At 33.0% G+C, this 21,386-nt stretch overlaps 4 protein-coding genes and 1 non-coding gene across 5 annotated transcripts; 2 read left to right on the top strand and 3 right to left on the bottom strand.

Annotated features, from left to right (window-relative positions):
* The first annotated feature begins 1,330 nt into the window (after positions 1-1,330).
* LOC110824044 (actin-like) lies at positions 1,331-4,840 on the top strand. Its single transcript, XM_088212926.1, has 5 exons — positions 1,331-1,484; positions 2,567-2,636; positions 2,782-3,175; positions 3,476-4,089; positions 4,391-4,840. The coding sequence occupies exons 2-5, from the start codon at positions 2,577-2,579 to the stop codon at positions 4,454-4,456; spliced, it is 1,134 nt and encodes a 377-aa protein (XP_088069052.1). The 5' UTR covers positions 1,331-1,484; positions 2,567-2,576; the 3' UTR covers positions 4,457-4,840.
* Positions 4,841-6,109: 1,269 nt separating this feature from the next.
* On the bottom strand, positions 6,110-8,140 carry LOC110824041 (epsin-3-like). The gene is made up of 4 exons (XM_022054551.2): positions 7,622-8,140; positions 6,975-7,103; positions 6,693-6,854; positions 6,110-6,566 (listed from the first exon to the last, which is right to left on the bottom strand). The coding sequence occupies exons 1-4, from the start codon at positions 7,735-7,737 to the stop codon at positions 6,212-6,214; spliced, it is 762 nt and encodes a 253-aa protein (XP_021910243.2). The 5' UTR covers positions 7,738-8,140; the 3' UTR covers positions 6,110-6,211.
* Positions 8,141-8,966: 826 nt separating this feature from the next.
* Positions 8,967-13,432, bottom strand: LOC110823920 (Nucleotide-diphospho-sugar transferases superfamily protein). The gene is made up of 10 exons (XM_022054417.2): positions 13,273-13,432; positions 13,087-13,135; positions 12,384-12,490; positions 11,833-11,878; positions 11,244-11,378; positions 11,023-11,112; positions 10,786-10,914; positions 10,593-10,676; positions 10,237-10,301; positions 8,967-9,431 (listed from the first exon to the last, which is right to left on the bottom strand). The coding sequence occupies exons 1-10, from the start codon at positions 13,383-13,385 to the stop codon at positions 9,236-9,238; spliced, it is 1,014 nt and encodes a 337-aa protein (XP_021910109.1). The 5' UTR covers positions 13,386-13,432; the 3' UTR covers positions 8,967-9,235.
* Positions 13,433-13,514: 82 nt separating this feature from the next.
* On the top strand, positions 13,515-13,587 carry TRNAK-CUU (transfer RNA lysine (anticodon CUU)). Its single transcript has one exon. It is a non-coding gene; the product is annotated as a tRNA-Lys (tRNA).
* Positions 13,588-15,515: 1,928 nt separating this feature from the next.
* On the bottom strand, positions 15,516-16,679 carry LOC110824158 (uncharacterized). The gene has a single exon (XM_022054717.2). The coding sequence runs from the start codon at positions 16,443-16,445 to the stop codon at positions 15,744-15,746; it is 702 nt and encodes a 233-aa protein (XP_021910409.1). The 5' UTR covers positions 16,446-16,679; the 3' UTR covers positions 15,516-15,743.
* Positions 16,680-21,386: the final 4,707 nt, after the last annotated feature.

Below are 21,386 nucleotides of genomic sequence, written 5' to 3'. Positions count from 1 at the left end.
ATTGAAAATTTAAAAGTTATTTTAGTAGGCATTTGGGAGAAGCCATAATTTTTGTTATGAGTTTTAAATAATAAATAATAAAATACTGATTGTTGTTACAAATTTGTAACATTAAATTATAATGAAATTGAATAAAATAAAGTACAATTTACTTTTTCTTTAAAAAAAAAAAAAAAAAGAAAGCAGAAGACAATAATAGCAACAGCTAAATATAGATATACTAGAGATTCTACATTCTGAATATTAAAAATGCCAACAATTGTCTAAAAATTTCAATAATTATTACTTATTTTTTAATAAAAACAATTAATTTTTTTTTAAAAAAAATTACATAATATATATATATATATATAATTTGATTTAAACTTACAACATTAATAATAATTACAAAATCGAATAAGAAATCCACGTGCAGGTATAATTACAAGGCACCAGATTGTCATGTCAATGTCCAAAGGAAAAAAGTTTTTAGTTCATGCTGACTGGTTCTCTACCAACTCCATATTTGTGTACGTGAAAAATTTTTTTTAAAAAAAACCAAAAATAAATTCACTTGTTCAATTTCTCTAAAATTAAAATAAAGATTTTTATTGATATACAAAAATAATTGTAATTCTTTACTTAAATCAGATAGTATAATTATTTTTTTATCTAAATAAAAAAAATATTAAAAAATAAATTGTAATAAATATCAAACTTTATAAATTAATTTAATTATTTACATTAAGTATAATTTGAAAATACAAAATTATTTAAATAATAGAAAATACTTAAATTATTTTTAAAATATTGAGAACATTGAATTTGTTTGTTACAAAAAAAAAAAAATCTCTAAAGATAGAATGATAGGTAAGACATATGAGACTTGCCAAACAATTTTGTAACGAGAGTTTTGTACGTCATCTAATTTATCTTGATAAAATATGTACGTACATATGTATGTATATATATATATATATAAATCTAACTATAAATATATTAAAAAAGAATATTTTGATAAATACTAAAATTACCTCATAATTTTGTCCCGTAAATAATTCTCTGACACTTAAGAAAACGAAAGAAAGAAAAAAATTAGCATGAGTTGAAAACATTTTTATTCCCGTTGACCATTTGAATTTAAAAATTAAATAATAATAATAATAATAATTTATTTTATTAAATTTTCATAATTTTCCGAAATTTATTTCTTCTAATCTTAAATTTTCGAAATTTAAAAAAGGAAATTGACAGTGAAGAAATTAAGGACTGGAAAACCGACCCACCACACATAATCGCCCCAACGACGCGCTCTCTCCCAAAAATAAATCCAACGGTTCTCCTTCCATCTCGTTTCTCTTTTTAACATCTCTCTCTGTACCCTTTCCCCTTCGTCGCGTTCAAAACAGACCCCTCTCTCTTCTCGAGCACACACTCTCCTCTCTCTCTGCTCTCTCCTATCTCTCGCTCTCTTCATTGCTCATCGCTTCTCATTCTCAAATAAGGTCTATTTCTCCCACCATTCTTTCTCTCTGATCTCTTTCTGATTTTCCTTAGATCTGGTGATTTTCTGTTTTTCTTTCCTTTCATTTATTTTGTTCATGATTACTTAACATTGATGAATGATGATTCGTTCTTTTAAGTTCGAAATTGAGGGATCATATTTCCTCTGGCTATGGGTTGGGGGGATCCGGTCGTTCTTATTTGCTTATCGTTCGCGTGTTTGGATGGCTGCGTGTTTGTTTGTTTTCTTTTACGTTTTGTCAAGCAGGAGATATTATGATTTCGCTAAATTATGTTAATACGGGATTAGGAAGAGAAGTCGAATTCGGGCGAGAGAGAGAATTTGGGAGTTTAATGACTGAACTTGACAATGCAGATGGTTTCACACGGGTGATTGGCAAATTCATTTCTTTGATTAAATGGTGGATGGATCATGGTTAAACGGGTCTCGTTTTTATTATTTCCTGTTGGTGCCAATTGGTTGATGTTACTTTTTATGATTGCTCCCCGTTCAGCTGACCACGAGGATTTGCAATTTGATATTTTGACGAATGTTCTTTAATATTATAAATGGCTAACTATTGGAACTCGGGGAGTTTGGATTTGATATGAACTGATGGCTATGTGTATATCATTTTTATGGGTAATATGTCTATCCAAATGTTGGTAATTAGAATTTAGTGTCTAATAAATTCCAGGTCCCTCAGGTTATTGTGTGGATCGTATAGGGTCTTTTAAGTTCAATATCTCTCGATAGTTTGTTTAGTCTGTACCTTACATTGGTCTTTTATTGATTTAACAATTCACTTCTTCATTTTCGCTGTATTTCCAGTTATTTCTTATTTCATTGTAATAGATTTTCTTGGGTTCCAGAGAAAGCTTGGAATGCCTTAAGATTTCAATTTAGTTGCCCGGATTTAGTACTTATTTTCATGTTATTAAATTGTGGATTGTTACTAGTTTGAACAATATTATTCTCTAAAAGAAAATAGGAGAAATAATGTTTGCTTGATGTACTTATTTTGCTAATGATTCTTTATAAAACAATGTTCTTGATCTAAATGATCACAGCTTGGTGTTACAGCTTGTAGAAGATGGCGGAAGGTGAGGATATTCAACCACTCGTGTGCGACAATGGAACTGGAATGGTTAAGGTAATTACCAGGTCTTATTTTTCCAGTGGAGATTTCTTTTGCATGGAGGTTTTATAGACTATTTGCTTCCAAAGTTATGGTCAAGTTCTTTTTTCTTGTTCCTTCCAATTGGTAATTAGTCTAAGTTAATGATGACTCCTTCTAGGCTGGATTTGCTGGAGATGATGCTCCAAGGGCTGTGTTTCCTAGCATTGTAGGCCGTCCACGTCACACTGGTGTGATGGTTGGCATGGGTCAAAAAGATGCCTATGTTGGTGATGAGGCTCAATCAAAAAGAGGTATTTTAACTCTTAAATACCCCATTGAGCATGGTATAGTGAGCAACTGGGATGACATGGAAAAGATCTGGCATCACACATTCTACAATGAGCTCCGTGTTGCACCAGAAGAGCACCCAGTTCTTCTGACTGAGGCTCCTCTCAACCCCAAGGCTAACCGTGAAAAAATGACTCAAATCATGTTTGAGACCTTCAATACTCCTGCAATGTATGTTGCCATCCAGGCCGTCCTTTCTCTATATGCAAGTGGTCGTACAACTGGTGAGCTTTTTCTTCTTTTTAGTTTGTAAATTAATTTATTTCCCATGCTAATAAGTAGTTCATAAAAATTACAGTTGGCAAACTTTTGTCCCACGAATAGGCATCTTGATATGATTGAGAGTTTTGACAAATGATCAATGATATTATTATTTTGAAGAGGATGGTCTTAGTTGGTGCTAACTATCTTTGACATTTCCACTTTTTGTTGTTTACTTCGAAATCATGTAACTGTTACAGGAGACATTGGGTATATAAGTAGTCCAAAACTTCATGATTAATGTTGTGGCATTCATCGTGTAGGTATTGTGTTGGATTCTGGTGATGGTGTCAGCCACACTGTCCCCATATATGAGGGGTATGCCCTCCCACATGCCATCCTTCGTCTTGACCTTGCCGGGCGTGACCTTACTGATCACTTGATGAAGATTCTCACTGAGCGTGGTTATTCTTTCACCACGACAGCCGAGCGTGAAATTGTGAGAGATATGAAGGAAAAGCTGTCTTACATTGCCCTTGACTATGAGCAGGAGCTAGAGACCTCCAAGACCAGCTCCTCAGTTGAGAAGAGCTATGAGTTGCCAGATGGGCAAGTAATCACCATTGGTGCAGAGCGTTTTAGGTGCCCTGAAGTACTTTTCCAGCCATCTATGATAGGGATGGAAGCTGCAGGTATCCATGAGACAACATACAACTCCATCATGAAGTGTGATGTGGATATTAGGAAAGACCTGTACGGAAACATTGTCCTCAGTGGTGGATCTACCATGTTCACTGGCATTGCCGACAGGATGAGCAAGGAAATCTCTGCACTAGCCCCAAGCAGCATGAAGATCAAGGTGGTGGCACCTCCTGAGAGGAAGTACAGTGTCTGGATTGGAGGCTCCATCTTGGCTTCCCTCAGCACCTTCCAGCAGGTTTGCTCCTCTTTCTGCAACTCCAAAGTTTTCTTTTAGCAATTTAATCCCTGCTTTAGTTTTTGAAAATTATTTTATGTGAATTAATTTGGTAGATCACAATAAAAAATATAGAATGGATCCGAGAAGAATGAAAAGTTGTTTTATGAACTTGTACCTTATTTTCATATTTCGACAACTACACCTGTGATTTTGAATAGATTATAGATATGAATTTACAAAATGAAATCTCAGAATAGATTTTCATCACTGGTCAGGACACGAGATTTCGAACTGATCTTGTCATATGTTTTTCACGCAGATGTGGATTGCAAAGGCAGAGTACGATGAGTCTGGGCCATCAATCGTCCATAGGAAGTGCTTCTAAACATCCGAGGATAGAGTTGTGAGAAGTGAAAAAGAAGAAAAGGCAAAAAAGAAGAACGAATTGATTTTATTCAAAAAGATTGAAATGCAGCTTCAAATCCATTTTGTTATAGCTTTCGTTATCCGTCTATGTTTATTTTACTTCTTGGTGGAGTGATGACTTTGAGAAGGGGAGGAGTTGATTCTTTGATTACTATTTATGCTGAGAAGCCTTTTGACTGTTGCCAATTCCAGAATTTCATTCGCAGACTGAAATTGCTACATACCATAGTTGTCTTTGTGAGGGGTCTCAGGGTATATTGTAAAAATTGGGCTAATACTCTGTTTGCTTTACTTCAAATTGCCCATGAAATATATCGGATTTTGGCAGTGGCCTCTTTAAATATCTGGTGTCTTAACTTTGATTCACATCTTTTTCCTCACTTTTCTTCTGTAAATTAATTTTGTTATTTAAGATTGCGGTGAGATCTATGGTGCAGGGAGCAACTAATTTGAACCAATATAACATAAGCTGCATTTATTTCTTCTTTTTTTCCTTTTCTAAATAAAAAGTCCATATCTTCCCAGCTGACTCCTCAATCTTAAGGCCACAAATTGGTCAAAGAAAGTGAGATCAATCTTGAAGTGAAGTAGAAGATCATTCTCTCTTGAAAGTTTCAAGAAGACAAAAAAAGAAGTGTGTTAGAAAAAAGAAAAAGATAACTGGGAAAAGTAGGAGAGGAAGTGAAAGTAAAAGAAAGTGAAGATGTAAAGATTAAAGCAAAAATGTCAAGCAGCAGGAGACAGGAGCAGTGAAAAATGCTGAAACTGAAGCTTTCTTTTAAATGAATTTCTTCAAACGGTGTCTCTCTTTTTGACACAAAAGCTTGTGAAAAAGAGTTTGAAACCCTGTAAACATATACATGAATATGTATGTATATATATATATATGTGTGTGTGTGTGTGTATACACATATTGAAGTTAGTAAAGTTCTTGACCTCCAAAATAGTAAAATCTTGTAAATTATAAATAACAAATATATATATATATATAAGTATATTACATTCGTAAATAATGTATACATGATATGTTCTACTGTCCATTTAGTGTTAAGTTAATTATTATTTTTTTGTGAGGTGTTTATTATTCATGATTTCAATATAAATTATGTTGTTGTAGAATACATTAAATTTCACCAATATTTTATGTAATTTATCCTTTATTCTATTTTTTAAATATTATTTAGATAAAATTTTAATTGAAATATATCATTTAAATATTTAAAAAATTTACTTTTTAGAAAAATGAGAAAATTTCCATCTTTTGGAGCCTCCGCAAATCAAAGAAAAATGTTAGAATTCTATTATTATTTGATTAGATTTTTTATTATTTTTAAAAATAAATGAGTATTCATTAAAATTATTTAAAAAATTATTTCTTTAGTATTTATTTACAAACCGAGATATTTATAAGGTATTATTTTTGAAAATAATTTAAACATTTTTTAGTTGTAGAATCTAAGTTTGTGATTCATTTGGAATTTATTATACTCGGTTAATTTTTTTTTTAATTTTTTTTTATAATGAATTTGATTCGAAATATAATTGTAATTCTTTTTTGGATACTAAAAGGTTTTTTCATTTAAAATTTTGTGCTCTTGCCTTCTAGTTCTAAAACACAATAAGTAGATTACCAACTGTTAAAAATTAGTGGACGTCTGATATACCATTATATAACCCAAGTGTTCATATATAAAATCCCTACAAAAACTTCATCTCATGGTAGCATTGCAAGCAATGAAGCTTTAGCTTCATATTTTGTGTTGCAGAAAGGATGATGACTGCTACTGAGTTGTGTTGATAATCCTTTCTCATCATCTTTCTCCATCAAGAAGTCTTTGCGAATGTCCATGGAATAGCTTCTTCCACGCATCTTGTTTGACTGGTAATTGTTTGAACTCATCGTCTTGTCCGTGGAAGAGGTTGTGACTGGTTGACTGAAGTTACCAAAACCTTGAATATCTCGTGTTACTTTCCGACATCTTGTTCTTTCTTCTCTTAAGAATGTTGTATTTTCGAGCAACTTCAAAACTCGTTCAGATAATTTTCTGACACTTAAACCCCAGTTGAATCTGTACATTTAAAACAAAATAGGATTTAACCACCACATCTTTTCATCATGAGGTTGAGGCATCACTACTACGTTATAAATAAATAAATATATATATATATATAAAAGAAAAGGTAAGTATACTAACCCTTTTTCATCAATAAACTTAAAGTTTGTCATGTCTTCAATCACTTGTTTTTCACCTTGAAACTCGTCAGCAATCCTCAGAGGTCCATGAGTTAAGAGATGATCCAGTAAAATTACAGCATTGTACGAGATTCGCCAAGTTTTTTCATCAAATTTCAGCAACCTGAAATTGGATTAAAATTAAACCCACCTTAAATTAATCAATTAATAACAAATTAATCAGACTTTTATAATCAAACCGATCATATAATTATTAATTAAAAAGAAGAGAGATTCAGATCACCTCCCGTGAAGGACTTCAACAATTCGCCAGTAGTTATCGACTTCAAAGGCAGCCTGGGAGATCACACGCATGGCACGTGCGTCCGGTGATGTTTTTAAAGGATTATCATCTGTTACTTCTTCTGTTAATCTTGGCACCAAGCCAACCAAAAAATAAAAAATAAATAAATAAATAAATAAAAACACACACACTAATCAAGAATTAATTAAGATGGATTAATTAACAGCACCCACAAATATGAAGTTAGGTTCTCTTTTCTTTCTTCTTACATTAGAGGGTGTACAAATAATTTACATTTATAATCAATTATTAAGAAAGCTTAAACAGATTGTTTTAGTGAATTTTTTTAATTATTTCAAAGAAAAAAGATCAACAATTACTCAAAAAGTAAAATAACAAAGAAGAACCCAGAACAAAATTTTCAAGACAATATAATATTTTTTTTAAGTTATAATCCCTACATGAAATAATTTTACTAAACGTTACCAAGTTTTCTTGGTAAGATCACAAAATAAGGTTGTTGAATTTTATTTTATGGAAATTATGAAGATTGAAAATAATAGAATTTTTTTATCAAATAATTTTTAATAAAAAAATAAAATAAAACAAGAGAAAAATAACTAGAAAGAACAAATTAATTAACTTACAATTGCGCAGGTGTAACATCGGTAAGGACCAACCGGGCAGTCTTGATCTTCTCTTTGAGGAAGAAAGAGGCTTGTCTCTTGAATTCATTGAATATAGGATTTGCCATTTTTCTCATCCTTTATAAAGTACAACCATACTCGTATATATAAACGCATGTATACATATAGCTACCTATAATATATATATATATATATGTCCCTAGTAAGAACTGATCTTTATGTCAGTTTGCTAGATTTTGCCTGAATTAATGTATTTAATTATTCAAAACCTTATCTAATTAATCATCTTATACGTAAGAAAAATTAACAACTTCATTAAATTGCAACTACTCCTCAAGAAGCTGGATTTTGCAAGAGGTAAAAGACAAAGCAGAAGATGTCCAAAGAGAGTATTTTAATGAAAAAGAAGAAAGAAAATTAGAGAGGGAGAAGGTCAATTCCAAGTTTCTGCAGGGTTAAGAAATGGTGATTTTAACATTGAAAATTCTAATTACAGGTGAGATGATTATGTTATTTTTGTTTTATTTTAAAAATGAAACAGTATATATATATATATATATATATATATATATAGCTTCCCCTAAAATAATAGTGATGAAATAGGTTTATTTTTCTTTGGCAGAATATTAATAGCTTTGTTGTTGACAAGCTTGCATTTAACCAGTATGAATTAATGTATCATATACACAATATATAGGTAAACTACTATATATTCCCATACCCTAGAAGGACTTCACTAAAAATTCCACCATGTTTTTTTACTAGGGTCATTGCCCTTATTTAGTCTACAGCTTGAACCCTAACATTTTTCTTTATATAGTGAAATAGAATTAGTTATTGACCATCTTTTTATAGTGAAATAAAATTAACGATTAACACATGTTCTTTAGTTGTAATCTTCAATTATTCACCACGAAATTTACTTTTAAGAGCTAAACAAATATAAAAGTTGTAAGCTGAGGCTATACATCAAATAACTGAAGATGAACGAATCAAATATGGGTTGAAGCAAACTTGTTACTGGCATCCTCTATCTTCAACCTCCCTCTCTCGCAACACCTGCTCAAATTTTCTATTTCAGATGGAATTCGACAATACCAACTCTTTTTTTTTTTTTTAATTATAGATGGAGTTTGGAGTAAGGCTCGAACTCGAATCTTTAATTCCACAAACAAAAAGTTGTCATCTCATTTAAACGACAAGTTTTTTTTTAGCAATTCTTGCACAATTTTACAATTCTCAGAGCCAATGCTCTGACAGTCACCTTCTTGACATAACAATAGGAAAGCATATTATAAGGCTGGTTTGAATTCCGATGGAAGTACTAATCCATTCAAGGATATAATTACTCAAAGATAATCTTTATAGTAGCTAAGAAACATAATGCGTAGTCTATAGTTACAATCTGAAACTGCATGGTACTGGTTAGATCAAGACTTGCATAAACAAGCTCATGAAAAAATGTTTGAGTTTCGTATAAAGTGATATTTTTATGGTTGGCTGAATCTAGTGTCTTGTTTTCCTATTCCTGCACTGGACCAACAACCATAGAGGCCAGTGAAAAGGAAAAAGAAATCTCCTTTTAGATAGTTTTAGACAGTCTAACACGAAGAGTTACTTGGTTAGGGGATGGAGTTTCCACATGCCGGTTCTATATCCAGCAGACATCAGCGTCATCTCCCAAAGCATGGTGGGAATGCTCAATGGATTCAATTTTGATCCAGGAATTTCAGACCAGTTTACGGATATCTCAATCATTGGGATGCCAAACCACTTGCATAAGAAAACAATCTCAACATCAAAACACCATCTGCACAATATCCCGATTAACCACGTCAACCACCATAAATACAATATGTAATCAGCACAAAAGAGAGGAGGATAAAGACGATGATGAAAAAAAGCATTGCTCTGTGCAGACTCCTACTTTTGTCCCTTTGACACATGCCATAAATATAATATCTAATTAGTGCATAATGAATTTGGCATTCTTTACCTATTACATTCGTTTTAGGACTAACCCGCGTATTCATTCCAACAAAAGGACTTAAAAAGCCATCTCAAATGCCCCCAAAATCAGATGTTCTCCAAAACATAGCCAGCTAACACAGACACACCAACTCAAAATTAACTTAACTAGAGACACAACATATCGATATTCTAACTAGTCTCTTCCTCTCTCTCTCTAGTACTTGTTCATTCCCCTGTAGTTTCTTGTTGTCTTTACCCTCTTTCTCCAAATACAGTCTTCTAGAAGAATGAAGTAATAATCAATTCAAATCTTTCACAAATATCCAATATGTTTCTGGAAAAGATAAAAGTTCTCTTGCTTCCTGACAGGAGAAATGGTCTAATCAAGCAATGATCGACTGCCAAGCATGCTTTTCTTGAAAATCTATAAACAATGTCCTTCTTATGCATGTAAAAGTTGTGGAAAAATGACCAAAAAAACAGGTACTTTAAATAAACAGTTGAAGAAACTGATACAAAATGTAAGTGTAAGACAAAGATCCTAGTCAATGAGCACAGCAAGAGTATTTTCTTTCCTTTAAAATTAGATCCTTTAAATCTAAGGCCATGATTGTCAATAATGGGCAAAGCAAAGAGCTTCTTACCTTTTCAGTCGGATGTTTGCGAAAAGCTTCCTTGCTGCAGCCCGAGTAAACATCTTAAAACCACACTGCAACAACAGTTATTCACAAATAAGCTCATATCTTTCAATTGGAAAAAAGAGCAAGTACTTGGCAGCAAGAAACAATCTACATTTATATTTCTATTATGACTTTTCATGAAAAAATGTTTTGCCCCTTTTAGAATATTTTATTGATTCGAATTCACAAGAAGCGTTTTTTAAACTTCTAGGCTCTTCCATAACTTACTAATTTAACATTGAAAGTAACTAATTAGTTATTTGGATATAGAGCGCTGGTGAACATAAACTGGGCTGAGAAAGTTCAAGGCAAAAACATACCTGTGTATCACGAATTCCAGGACCAGCAGTCAAGAGAACCACGAGATGGAAACCCTTCATTAAGAAGTTCCGGTACCACTTTCTCTGAAATACAAGACTGTAAAGGTTCAGCTGAAAGAAAGATAGAAAGAGAAAATAAAATATAATAGAAGGCCACAATACAAGGCATTAAGTGGCATCAACAAGACTTAACTGTTGCAAGAGCTTTCTCTTCAAGATGAGCACGAGAACCAAATGCAGCTACTGGAATATCAGATATCCTAAAGTTTGAAGAAAAAGAAGAATCTCCAGGAAAATTTTCCTTTTTGGCAACTGCATGAATCTGAGAAGATATAAATCAGGTAGTCTGCGGTAGTTATACTCAAACTGCCAGACTTGACGTCGTTGGAATAAATAACAAGTTAAAAGCCATCTATAGGACGGAGAGTACCTTTGTTTCAAGTTTTTCAAGGTCATTCACTTTGGTAGCCCCATCAGCATCCAGCATCAGAAGTAGTTCACCACGTGAATGCAGCATTCCCTGTTTTACAATGCTTTCACAGAGGTAAAAAGCTTCAATCAGTTTTTGTTTGACATGGTGGAGATATTAATCCTTCAACTGCACGACAAATTTTTTTAATTAAGTAAATATATAATTCGAGTTAGACTCACTTTTCGTATAGCTTCCCCCTTCCCATGATTTCTTCCAAGAAGGATAACTCTTACGTTGTCTACTGTGTACTTCCTTACAAAGTCAAAAGCTACTCTTTTGGTCCCATCAGAACTTCCATCGTCAACTATCAAAACCTGCTCCAGAATTTTTTCATGACCAAATAAAAAAGAAATGTTAAATATGGTAGTTATAAAGTGAATCCTATTAAAAAAATGAACTCGGAAAGTAAATGACAATATAGATAGTTATGCAAATTATCCTAACAAAGCATGGAAACCAGAGAAAAAGTCAAGATCAATTTATCAAGGTAATACAGTGACTAACATATGAACCTTGAATGCTAAAGCTAAGATAAAGTGGAAGAAGGATTAGTTGACAAAGGTCTTGGCAGCAGCATGCAACCAATAGTGTGATGAAGCACCAGAAAAGATAAATGCAAGATTTTTATCTCTGAGCATTTGCTTAGTTGTGAGCAGAAAACACTGCTGGAGAGATATTTCTCCTGATATGGAGTGAATTATAGATCCAATAAAAGCAAATGGCCATATACCAATAGATATTAGAATGAGCAGAGCGACAAAATGGTACCTCATAAGAAAAAGACTTATCCTTTGCTGCACGTTGCTGAAGATAACTACAGTTGAGACAAAAACACCATTATTCCTTAAAATTATATATTAATCTGGAATTCAATTGATCAAATGATTAATTATTTCCTAACAGCATATCTGTGGAACTACATGTGCCACTCTGCAAAAGCCAACCTTCTTACATCCTAATTGAAGGTAGCGTTCCTAACAAATTGAGAATAAGCTTTGAATCAAAGGGTGGTATTATTTTAGGAGAAGGTTAACTGAAGCGGTGTGCAACAACCTTTATGATGATTAGGTTACTCAAGGCATACATTGTTTCTTTCAAGTATATTTTCATAAATTGTAAACAGAAAAGAACTACGAGTAAAAATATGACATCTTTTCCATTCATCTTCAATCCTACCTTCTTGGGGAAAGGCCAAGGGCATCATGGTAGGCTGGAGTACTATTTGGTCATGCATTAGGTTGTAAAGGTATCACTTGGTATTATCATGTACATAAAAAACGGTGATAACAAGAATCTATTGATCTAACGCTTTAACTTACATCATTGTTTCTTCAAGCGCTCCAGGAAGCCTATGTTCCTCATTATAGGCAGGAATTATCAAAGATAAATACTTCTCTGCTGGATCAGAAATATGAGGACATGGAACCTGGACGATACACATCCATTAAAGTCAGCATCACTCACTAAACTGGATAAACTTACTGTCAGAAAAAAGAAACATACTTTGGTCAAAGACATCATTTAAACCATGTTAGGTTGCTGGAGTGATTCAGCTCCTACTATCACATAACTGATATTAGGTACATTGTGATTATTTAGTCGCTTCAACAATTGGATAAAATTTAGCCCGATATTTATATACACACATATACCCAAACTTATAAACTAAACCCTAAAAAATCCAAGTTACAACCAAGTTCAGGGACTCTTCAAGAAACACCACCGATCAAGACATTCATAAAACCCCACTCTGACAATGCAGTGAGGACAACATACTTCAAAGTCCACATCATAAAGGTCAACATATTTCCTAATCAATGTAAAAATAAAAAATTGCATTTTACTATGCCTAATGCAACTACTTGATCGCCCAATACTCCAGCAGTCGACTTATCAACAAGAAAATTCCTCACATTTTTGCAACAACCAAACGAAGCTTCAGAATTAATACAGCTGCTTTTATACAAGTGATATTGTAACAGAAACAAATACATTTTTTTAAAACCAGATTGTATAGTTGACCTGTTTCAACGAACTCGGATCCTCGAAGATCGCCGGAGCTTCAACATGACTGCAAAAACAATTGGAAAAAAAAAAACCATCAATCAATTACAAGTCTCAAAAATAAACTCTTCTTTTGCCAAAAAGAAAGATGAGGCAGAAAAACAAGGCAAAAGAAAATTAGGAATTGGAGCTGAAGAACATTACACATGATTGTCTCTCCTCCTATAGGATTCAAATAAAATCGCTGAAATTAAACCTAATACTCCGATCAAAACCAGGATGATAAGAAGCTCCGCAAGCGTCCATAGAAACGCCATGCTCTTCCCTATTTTTTTCCATTTTTCTATAAGCCGTTTGGTTTTAAGCTGCTCCACCTGCGGAGGAGACGATTTGAACAATTTGAATAGCCATCAATATTTTTAATTTATGAACCAAATTTACAACTGGCCCGTCTAGCTCAGTCGGTAGAGCGCAAGGCTCTTAACCTTGTGGTCGTGGGTTCGAGCCCCACGGTGGGCGTTATTAAATTTCCGTGGAATTTTTTCCTTTGTCTGTCTCTTTCAATTATCATAAAAAGCATTTGTTACTCTTCTGAAAGGCCAAAATTCATCAAACTTTTACGTCCGTTATTTTCGCTCTAATTTTCTTAAAAATTTAAATTACATCACGTTTTTATTTTATTTTTTAAAATTTTCCAAAATTTTAAATATATATTTACCGACCAATACTATCAAAAAAATTTATTTATAAAAATTTGAGGCATAATATTAAAAAATTTCAATATAATTTTTATTTATAAATGCAATTGTTTCATGCATTTCTAAAATAAAAAAAATAAGAAAAATATTATAATGTAAATACATCAATTATAATATAATATAAAAAAATTATAAGTAATAATATAAATAAAAGTATACTTCAACTCAACACTATAATTTTTTATAAATAAAAAAAATGTATTTAATTTGTTTAATTTGTATATGAAAACTAAGTTTGTAATGCCAAAAATTTAATGCTAGGGTAGGTGGCGTTGGCGTTGGCGTTAGTGAAAGGCATTATATATATGTGTGTGTGTGTGTGTGTGTGGTATTTATATTGTTTACAGCGAATACAACTCTAAATGTGTATAAATTTGTTGGAGTTGGGTGCAATAGAGTGGAAGAGAAGAAGAGAGACCAGACTCATGTGAAAAAAGCTGCTTGGCATGGGACCAGATCATGATTAAACTCACAACACATATTCAGATTTAAACAAAATAAATCAAACATACAATTCTTTTCTTTTCTTTTCTTTTCTTTTCTTTTTCTTTCTTCTCACTTTTATGTCTACCCTAAAGCCCTATATATATATATATATATACATACACATTCACGGCCGTGTTTGGTTTGATTTAATTTGTGTAAGCTAAGCATGAGTTTTAATGTATCACATGTATGCATTTATGGGAGATTCTTAAATTATTAGATTACTAAAATGCTTATTCACTATACAAATATATTTTCAATTACTGTTATTTATTGCTTAATCTGACAATGGATTACTATATATATATATACACACACGCAATTGTTTATTTACAAACGAATTATAAAATTAATAAAAAAAAAAGAAAGTTATATGTGTGTGTGTGTGTGTATATAATATATATATATATATATATATATATTTGAAGAGGTGGCTGCAGGCTGCTGGTGTACAAAAATGGCAATTAGCATTACGGTTGTTGGTTCACGGGTTAGATCTCAGCACAATTCACAAGAGTCTGACTCGTTTAGCAGCCCAATTTTTTTGGACGCATTAATTTGTGATTTAATAAGATGCTCTTGAGTTGAATTTTTTATTTTTGAAATTATTAAAATACTGTTTAAAATCAAATTACAGAAACATATTTGATTTATTAATTCACAAACAAAAAAGTATACAACTTTTCGAACTAAATATTTTTTAATTCAAAGTGATTTTCTTCGACTATATTACTTTTTTAATAATTTAATAAATTTATTTTTTATAAAATTTTATATATTTTAATAATTATGAGATACAAATATGTTAATAATAATAATATAATTATTTAACGATTCTCATTACTCAACTCCTATCGTATGACATGAAATTAAAGTGCTTAACAAAGAGAAATGTACATAAGCTGAAAGAGAGAGTGAAAATTAAATAATTTCTTTTTTGTATAGGAATATTTGCCCATGGACACTTTTACCTCTCTTTTGCTGCATTGCCAGAAACACAGACACTCGCCTTTCATTTCAGTACTACAATTATAATCAATTAAAAACGAGAAATTCATTTTACAAGCAATTACTTCAATCCATTTATTCATCATATATATATATATACACACTACAATTTTTTTCTGGAAAAATAAACTAAGTATAGTAATCAGCATATATAAACAGGATTTCTGCAACAAATAAACCAATTCCCCCATCATATACCAAATTGAACTCATCTAATTTTTTAAAAAAGTCAAAGTAAGAGAAAAAGTTCAGATAATCAATATATCATCATATATGTTGACTAAAATAAGCAAAAAAGAAACAACTCAGAGATGAAGAAGAAGAAGAAGAAGGTGGCTGCAACAGCAACACTGTCGACCTCAGATCATGATCTGCAAATGGAAATCCCAAGCTTGAAGAAGGCGATCGAAGAAGGGTAGCTAGCTAGTGAGCCATGGCGACCGGAGGAGGAGGAGAAGAATAGTTAATGCTTCTCTGGTTGGGCAAAGCCAGCATGGCAGTATGATCCAAGAAATCTTTAAGAGCAACAACAGACTGCAACACAGTCCTCAGATCATCAGCACACAAGAACCCTAGATTCCCAACTCGTCTCACCGCATAAACATAGAACGTGATGCACCCTTTTCTGAACTTGAACCGAGCCATCTCGCACCCACTCAGCCCTCTTATCAACTTCCTGTTCACTTCCCCTAGCGGTATCTCCGCCGGCCAGACCCGGTCCACTCCCACCTTCATTGCCTCCGACTCGAACACAAACACCACCACTTTCGACTTCTTCGTCCCCAGTCCAAGCGTCAAGGTGTGCCACGCATGGTGCGCCAGGATGGTGAAGTTGGTGGGCAAATACGCTGTCGTTGAAGGAAACGGGAGTTTGTTGGTTTTGCCGACCAGCGACGGGAGAGGGAAAGAGAGGAGTTTGAGGAGCTCAAGAGGTCTGGCTCGCCGGATTGTGAAGGATTTGACGATGAACTGGCCGCCGAACTTGAGACCTTTTACTTCTGAGCTGGGTTTGAATGAGAAATCTGAGGAAGATGGTTTTTTGGCTTGATCATTTGGGTGCTGGTGTTTTTGCTTCTTGTTTGTTTGTTTGATCTTCTTCTTGGGGATTTTTTCTTTTTCTTCCATGGATTTTCTGTAGGATCGGTTATGATTTTCAGAGAGAGAGTGTGGGAATATTGTTTCTGTTTGAGTGATGGGAAAAAATTCCTGCAAAAATTCCAAGCTAGAGCTTTTGATGATTTATGTTTTGTATAATAATATTGCGTTTGTGGGTCTTGTATTTTGTTTCACCACTCATGAAGAGCTTTGCCTTTGGTTTTGATTGATGAGAGATGTCGTAGAGCCAGTCAAAAAGAGAGGGGCCATTCCTCTTTGCATAAATTTGATTATCTTTAAATTATATATATATATATGTATACACCATTGAAAATTTTTAAAAGTAATATGATATTTTAATAATTTAAAAAAAAAACATATATGGTACATATTTTATTTATTGTCAAAATTTTCAAAAATAAATTTCTAAAATGAATATTTATAACTCAAAATTTGTAAATAAGCATAAGATTTTTTATATTTATACATATACATATATATATATATATAAGAAGAAGGCCAGATTAGGAAATACAATAGCATAATTTATATAAAATTTATTTTTAAAAAGAAATCAACTTCGTGTTAATTAAATACTTAAGAGTCTGGGATTATTCTAAATAAATTATTATTTCTTGAAATTTTATCTATAAATGAAAAATTAATTCTACTATGAAAAATTTTCTATTCACTAAAAATCAATTAAAAATTATTTTGCAATATTGCGTCATAATTGGACTTTTCAAATGAAATAATATTGAATTAGAAATTATCAATTCCAAATATTGATAAATAAGTCATATTCAGAAAATTAAAAAAAAAAAAAAAAAGACCATAATGTTATTGGCCTATGTAAGTATCTCATCGAATCATATTTAGAAATCAATATTAAATTAAACTGAATATAAAATTATAAGTTTGATTTGAATTTATGTGGAATATTAAATATTATTTTAAAAGTGTGAATTTTAGAGGTGGAATTAAAGTAGCTTGGCTGGCGTCGGGGTTCTCGAGTGTACTCACATTTTTGATGTTAATGTCTCACGGTGCTTCTTTTCCTCTTTATGCACTTTATATTAATGTCCAATCTAGGTATGACGGGTATGAATGCACCAATGTCAATATTAGGACATTCAGAAAGTGACTGAGGTAAAAGTCTTCAACTGATACAATATACATGTTGCATTTACTGAAAAGAAAATAATTTCAATTTTGATCTATGTGTATGGTTCAAAAAGAAAACCAAAAAAATTGGAAATATACTAATTTATTTCTTGATATTTTTACCCATTTCATATTTTTTATTTGTTAAAGTCCAAATTAAAGAGAATTTACAAGAAAAATCCAAACAATTTACTTAATCATAATAATGGGTTTCTCACCCATTTGTAAATTTGAGAAAAGATTATAAAAGAAAATTGAAAAAATTAATCCAAATTTGTGTAATTAAGATATGCCAACAATAATATAGGTGAGTTGCATGTATATGTGATGTTCAAATTTTATTGGAATTAAGAGAGGTTTATATAAATATAGGGTGAGGCATATCATGTGGCATAACATCTACTGCCTTCTTGGGTTTATGAATGATAATAACCTCCTAACTGTGGTGTAAACATTCTATTAACGGAGAGATTTGGACCACATTCATTAAAAGAAAGAATTATGCACACACCTCACCAATAAATTCATCGGTTTCCAACACTAATCATTACACTCATGTGTTAATGCTCCTTAACCCTATTTTATTTTTATATATCATCATGATCATTAACATAATTAAATTGTATGAGCAAAATATATATACACTAGTTTCTTTTTTCAAACACCTTTACTAATTAATTAAGTCAATTAAATAGGATGCAATCGTTATCAAAAGTAAATGTAATTTATCTGAAATATAAATCATTTAAACTAACCGAAATACAATTGTAACGGCCCCGGAAAATATTAAAATGAAATGAGTATTTAAATATATCGAATGCGGAAGCGAGATCAAAATTTCATTTAACATCCCTTACACGAAAAACCAAAAACGTACTTAAAATATAAAAGATTAAACTAACTAAGAAAGAAACTCGAAAATAAAACTATGCGTATGACTACAGAGTCTCTAGGCATCCCCTTCGTCGTCCTCCTGCGGAACGGGCTCGGGAACCATGTCTTCCTGATCTGAAATGGTTAATTAAGGAGTGAGCTACACTAGCCCAGTAAGAACATCACGATATCTCACCGTCACGGAGATAAAGGTGGGTAAAAAACCACAAAAAGACCAATGGAGCATGATTTACAATAAACTCGTTTATTAACAACAAAACCTTTTATCAATAATAAAACTTTGACCATCCACTTACCTTGGTGGAATTTATGAAAACAATATGAGAAAAACAATAACATTATCATAATCATTGAATAATCTAAGCTGTAAAACATAACACTTATCACGCCTCTTGTAATTCAATCATTACAATAGGAACTTATCGGCGACAGTTTTTCGGTGCAATGGCTCCACCCGCATCACCTCATGGTTGGGCATTTTTCTTCGGTCAACTTGTGAAAAACAGAATTGTCAATATAATGGTAGAAAAATTGTACGAAACGGGAATCAAGAAGGGTATCATCGAAGGCCTTTTTTAGTTTTTTTTCCGGCAGCACCGTCGGGTGTTACCCGCGATTTTTAGCTTATCCACTAGTATTTTTGCTCCAATTTGACTACGAGGGTATTCAAAATCAAATTTCAAGTGAATGAGAAAATTTTTACCTTTTTTGGCAGTCGAAGGTGGCTCTGGCACGGTAGCGGGCGACGGTCGGCTCTTTTTTCCATCGACTGGTTCTTTTTCTTCAGCGGGGGGCTGGCGGTTAGGGTTAGGGTTCAGTGTGAAGTGAGATATTTATACCCGTCTCTCTTTAATCTAGATCGTCCATTGCATTTAATCTCGATCGTCCAATCATGTTTAAAGATGAAATGAATCTGAATCGTTCATTGCAATTTGATTTGAACCATATGATTGCATTTAAAGAGGGAACGGATCCAGACTGCTCATGCATGCAGGAACAAATCCAGACCGTCCGATCGCAGGCACGAGAATTGCCAGTGTGATCTCTCACGTGGCACCGAGTCAGTGTCTTTTGCCATACAGTATACTCTAATTCGTCGAGACTGCTAACTGGGCGGTCTTACGTGGCACATTTTTTTAAATTATGTTTTGACGCTCAGTTTCTGATTTTTATTTCAAAAATGCCCTATGAACTCAAATTTTCACCCCTTTTTCTCAAAATTATTTTCAATTTCATCATTCACCTATTTTTTCCTAATTTCACATTAAATAAAAATTTATAAAATAAAAATTTATATTTTTATATATTAATTTTAAATTTTTAAAATTAATTCCAGGTAGTACAACTCTACCCCCTTAAAAGAAATTTGGACTATCAAATTGTCTCCCTCTCACTCAATCAAATAGTTGGAGATACTGGGCTTTGAAGTCTGATTCTAACTCCCATGTGGTTTCTCTGTATATGTGGTTATACCATAGGACCTTAACGAATGAAATTTTTTAGTTACTGAGTACTATGCTCTTTTGGTTCACAATACCCACCGGTACCTCCTCGTAGGACATCCTCACAAAGTGAAAGGAGCTCGTGGACCGAGACGTGAGAAGGGTCCGAATTGTACTTGCGTAGCATGGACACATGAAATACGTTATGAACCTCAGATAGTTCTGGAGGTAGTGACAGTCTGTAGGCGGCGGTGCCAATTCTGTCTAAGATTTCAAATGACCAAATAAATTGGGAATTTAGTTTCTCCCTCTTGCCAAACCTATTGATTCCCTTGAAAGAAGTGACCTTAAGGAACACCCGATCATCTTTTTCAAATTCTAAATCCCTCCTCCGAGTATCCACATAACTCGTTTGTCTGCTCTGAGCCATCTGGATATTCTTCCTGATCTTAACCATTTTGGTTGTAGTCCCCTCCATAAGATTTGTATCGAATAATTTTTTATCACTCACTTCTTCTCAACAGATCGACGACCTGCATGGGCGCCCATATAATGACTCGTACGGAGCCATGTCGATATTTGCTTGGTAGTTGTTATTGTAGGCAAACTCTATTAGGGGTAAATGATCATCCCAATGGCCCCCGAAGTCAAGAACACAAGCTTGGAGCATATCCTCCAGTGTGCGAATTGTCCTTTCTGATTGTCTATTGGTCTGAGAGTGGAATGTGGTGCTAAGGGATAGTTTCGTTCCTATGACTTGCTGAAAACTATACCATAACCGAGAAGTGAACCTGAAGTTCCTGTCAGACACTACTGTTACTAACATTTCATGTAATCTGATTATCTCCCGAATATACATTCTTGGTAACTTTCCCAATGGATCGGTCATCATGATGGCCAAGAAGTGAGAAGACTTGGTGAGTCGGTCAACAATTACCTAAATGGCATTATGTCTCGAGCGTGTTTTGACAATACTGTCACGAAATCCAATTGTGATATGTTCCCACTTCCACTCCGGAATTGGTAATGGCTAAAGTAGCCTACCTGGGCGTTGATGCTCTATCTTGACTTACTAATATACTAAATGCTTGGAAACAAAATCCTCAACTCCTCCATCTCAAACGACTCATGCGGTAAAGGGCAACCGAAATAGGTTGGGTGCCTGGCTGAAGGTGTATGGTGAATTCAACTTCTCTGTCTACTGGCAGTCTGAGTAGTTCATCTAAAAACACATTCGGAAAGTCTTGAACTACCAGAATATCTTGAATACAAATTTCTTTATTAGGTTTGCCTAGTTAGAAAAAATAGTTGAGTTAAAGCACTTGATAATAGAAAAAATTTCCATGAGGGAATAAATGTTAAAGAATTTTATTAATTTATAAATGACTTTTTATTAGGAAGGTTGAATAAAATCTTCTTATGAAAATAATCTATGGTGGTGTGATACGTTGCTAGCCAGTTCATTCCTTGG

This window comes from Carica papaya, chromosome 2 (genome assembly GCF_054855325.1).
Source record: "Carica papaya isolate Zhongbai chromosome 2, ASM5485532v1, whole genome shotgun sequence".
NCBI classification, from domain to species: domain Eukaryota; kingdom Viridiplantae; phylum Streptophyta; class Magnoliopsida; order Brassicales; family Caricaceae; genus Carica; species Carica papaya.
Note: the sequence above shows the minus strand (reverse complement) of the source record. Positions and strands in the feature narration are given on the sequence as shown.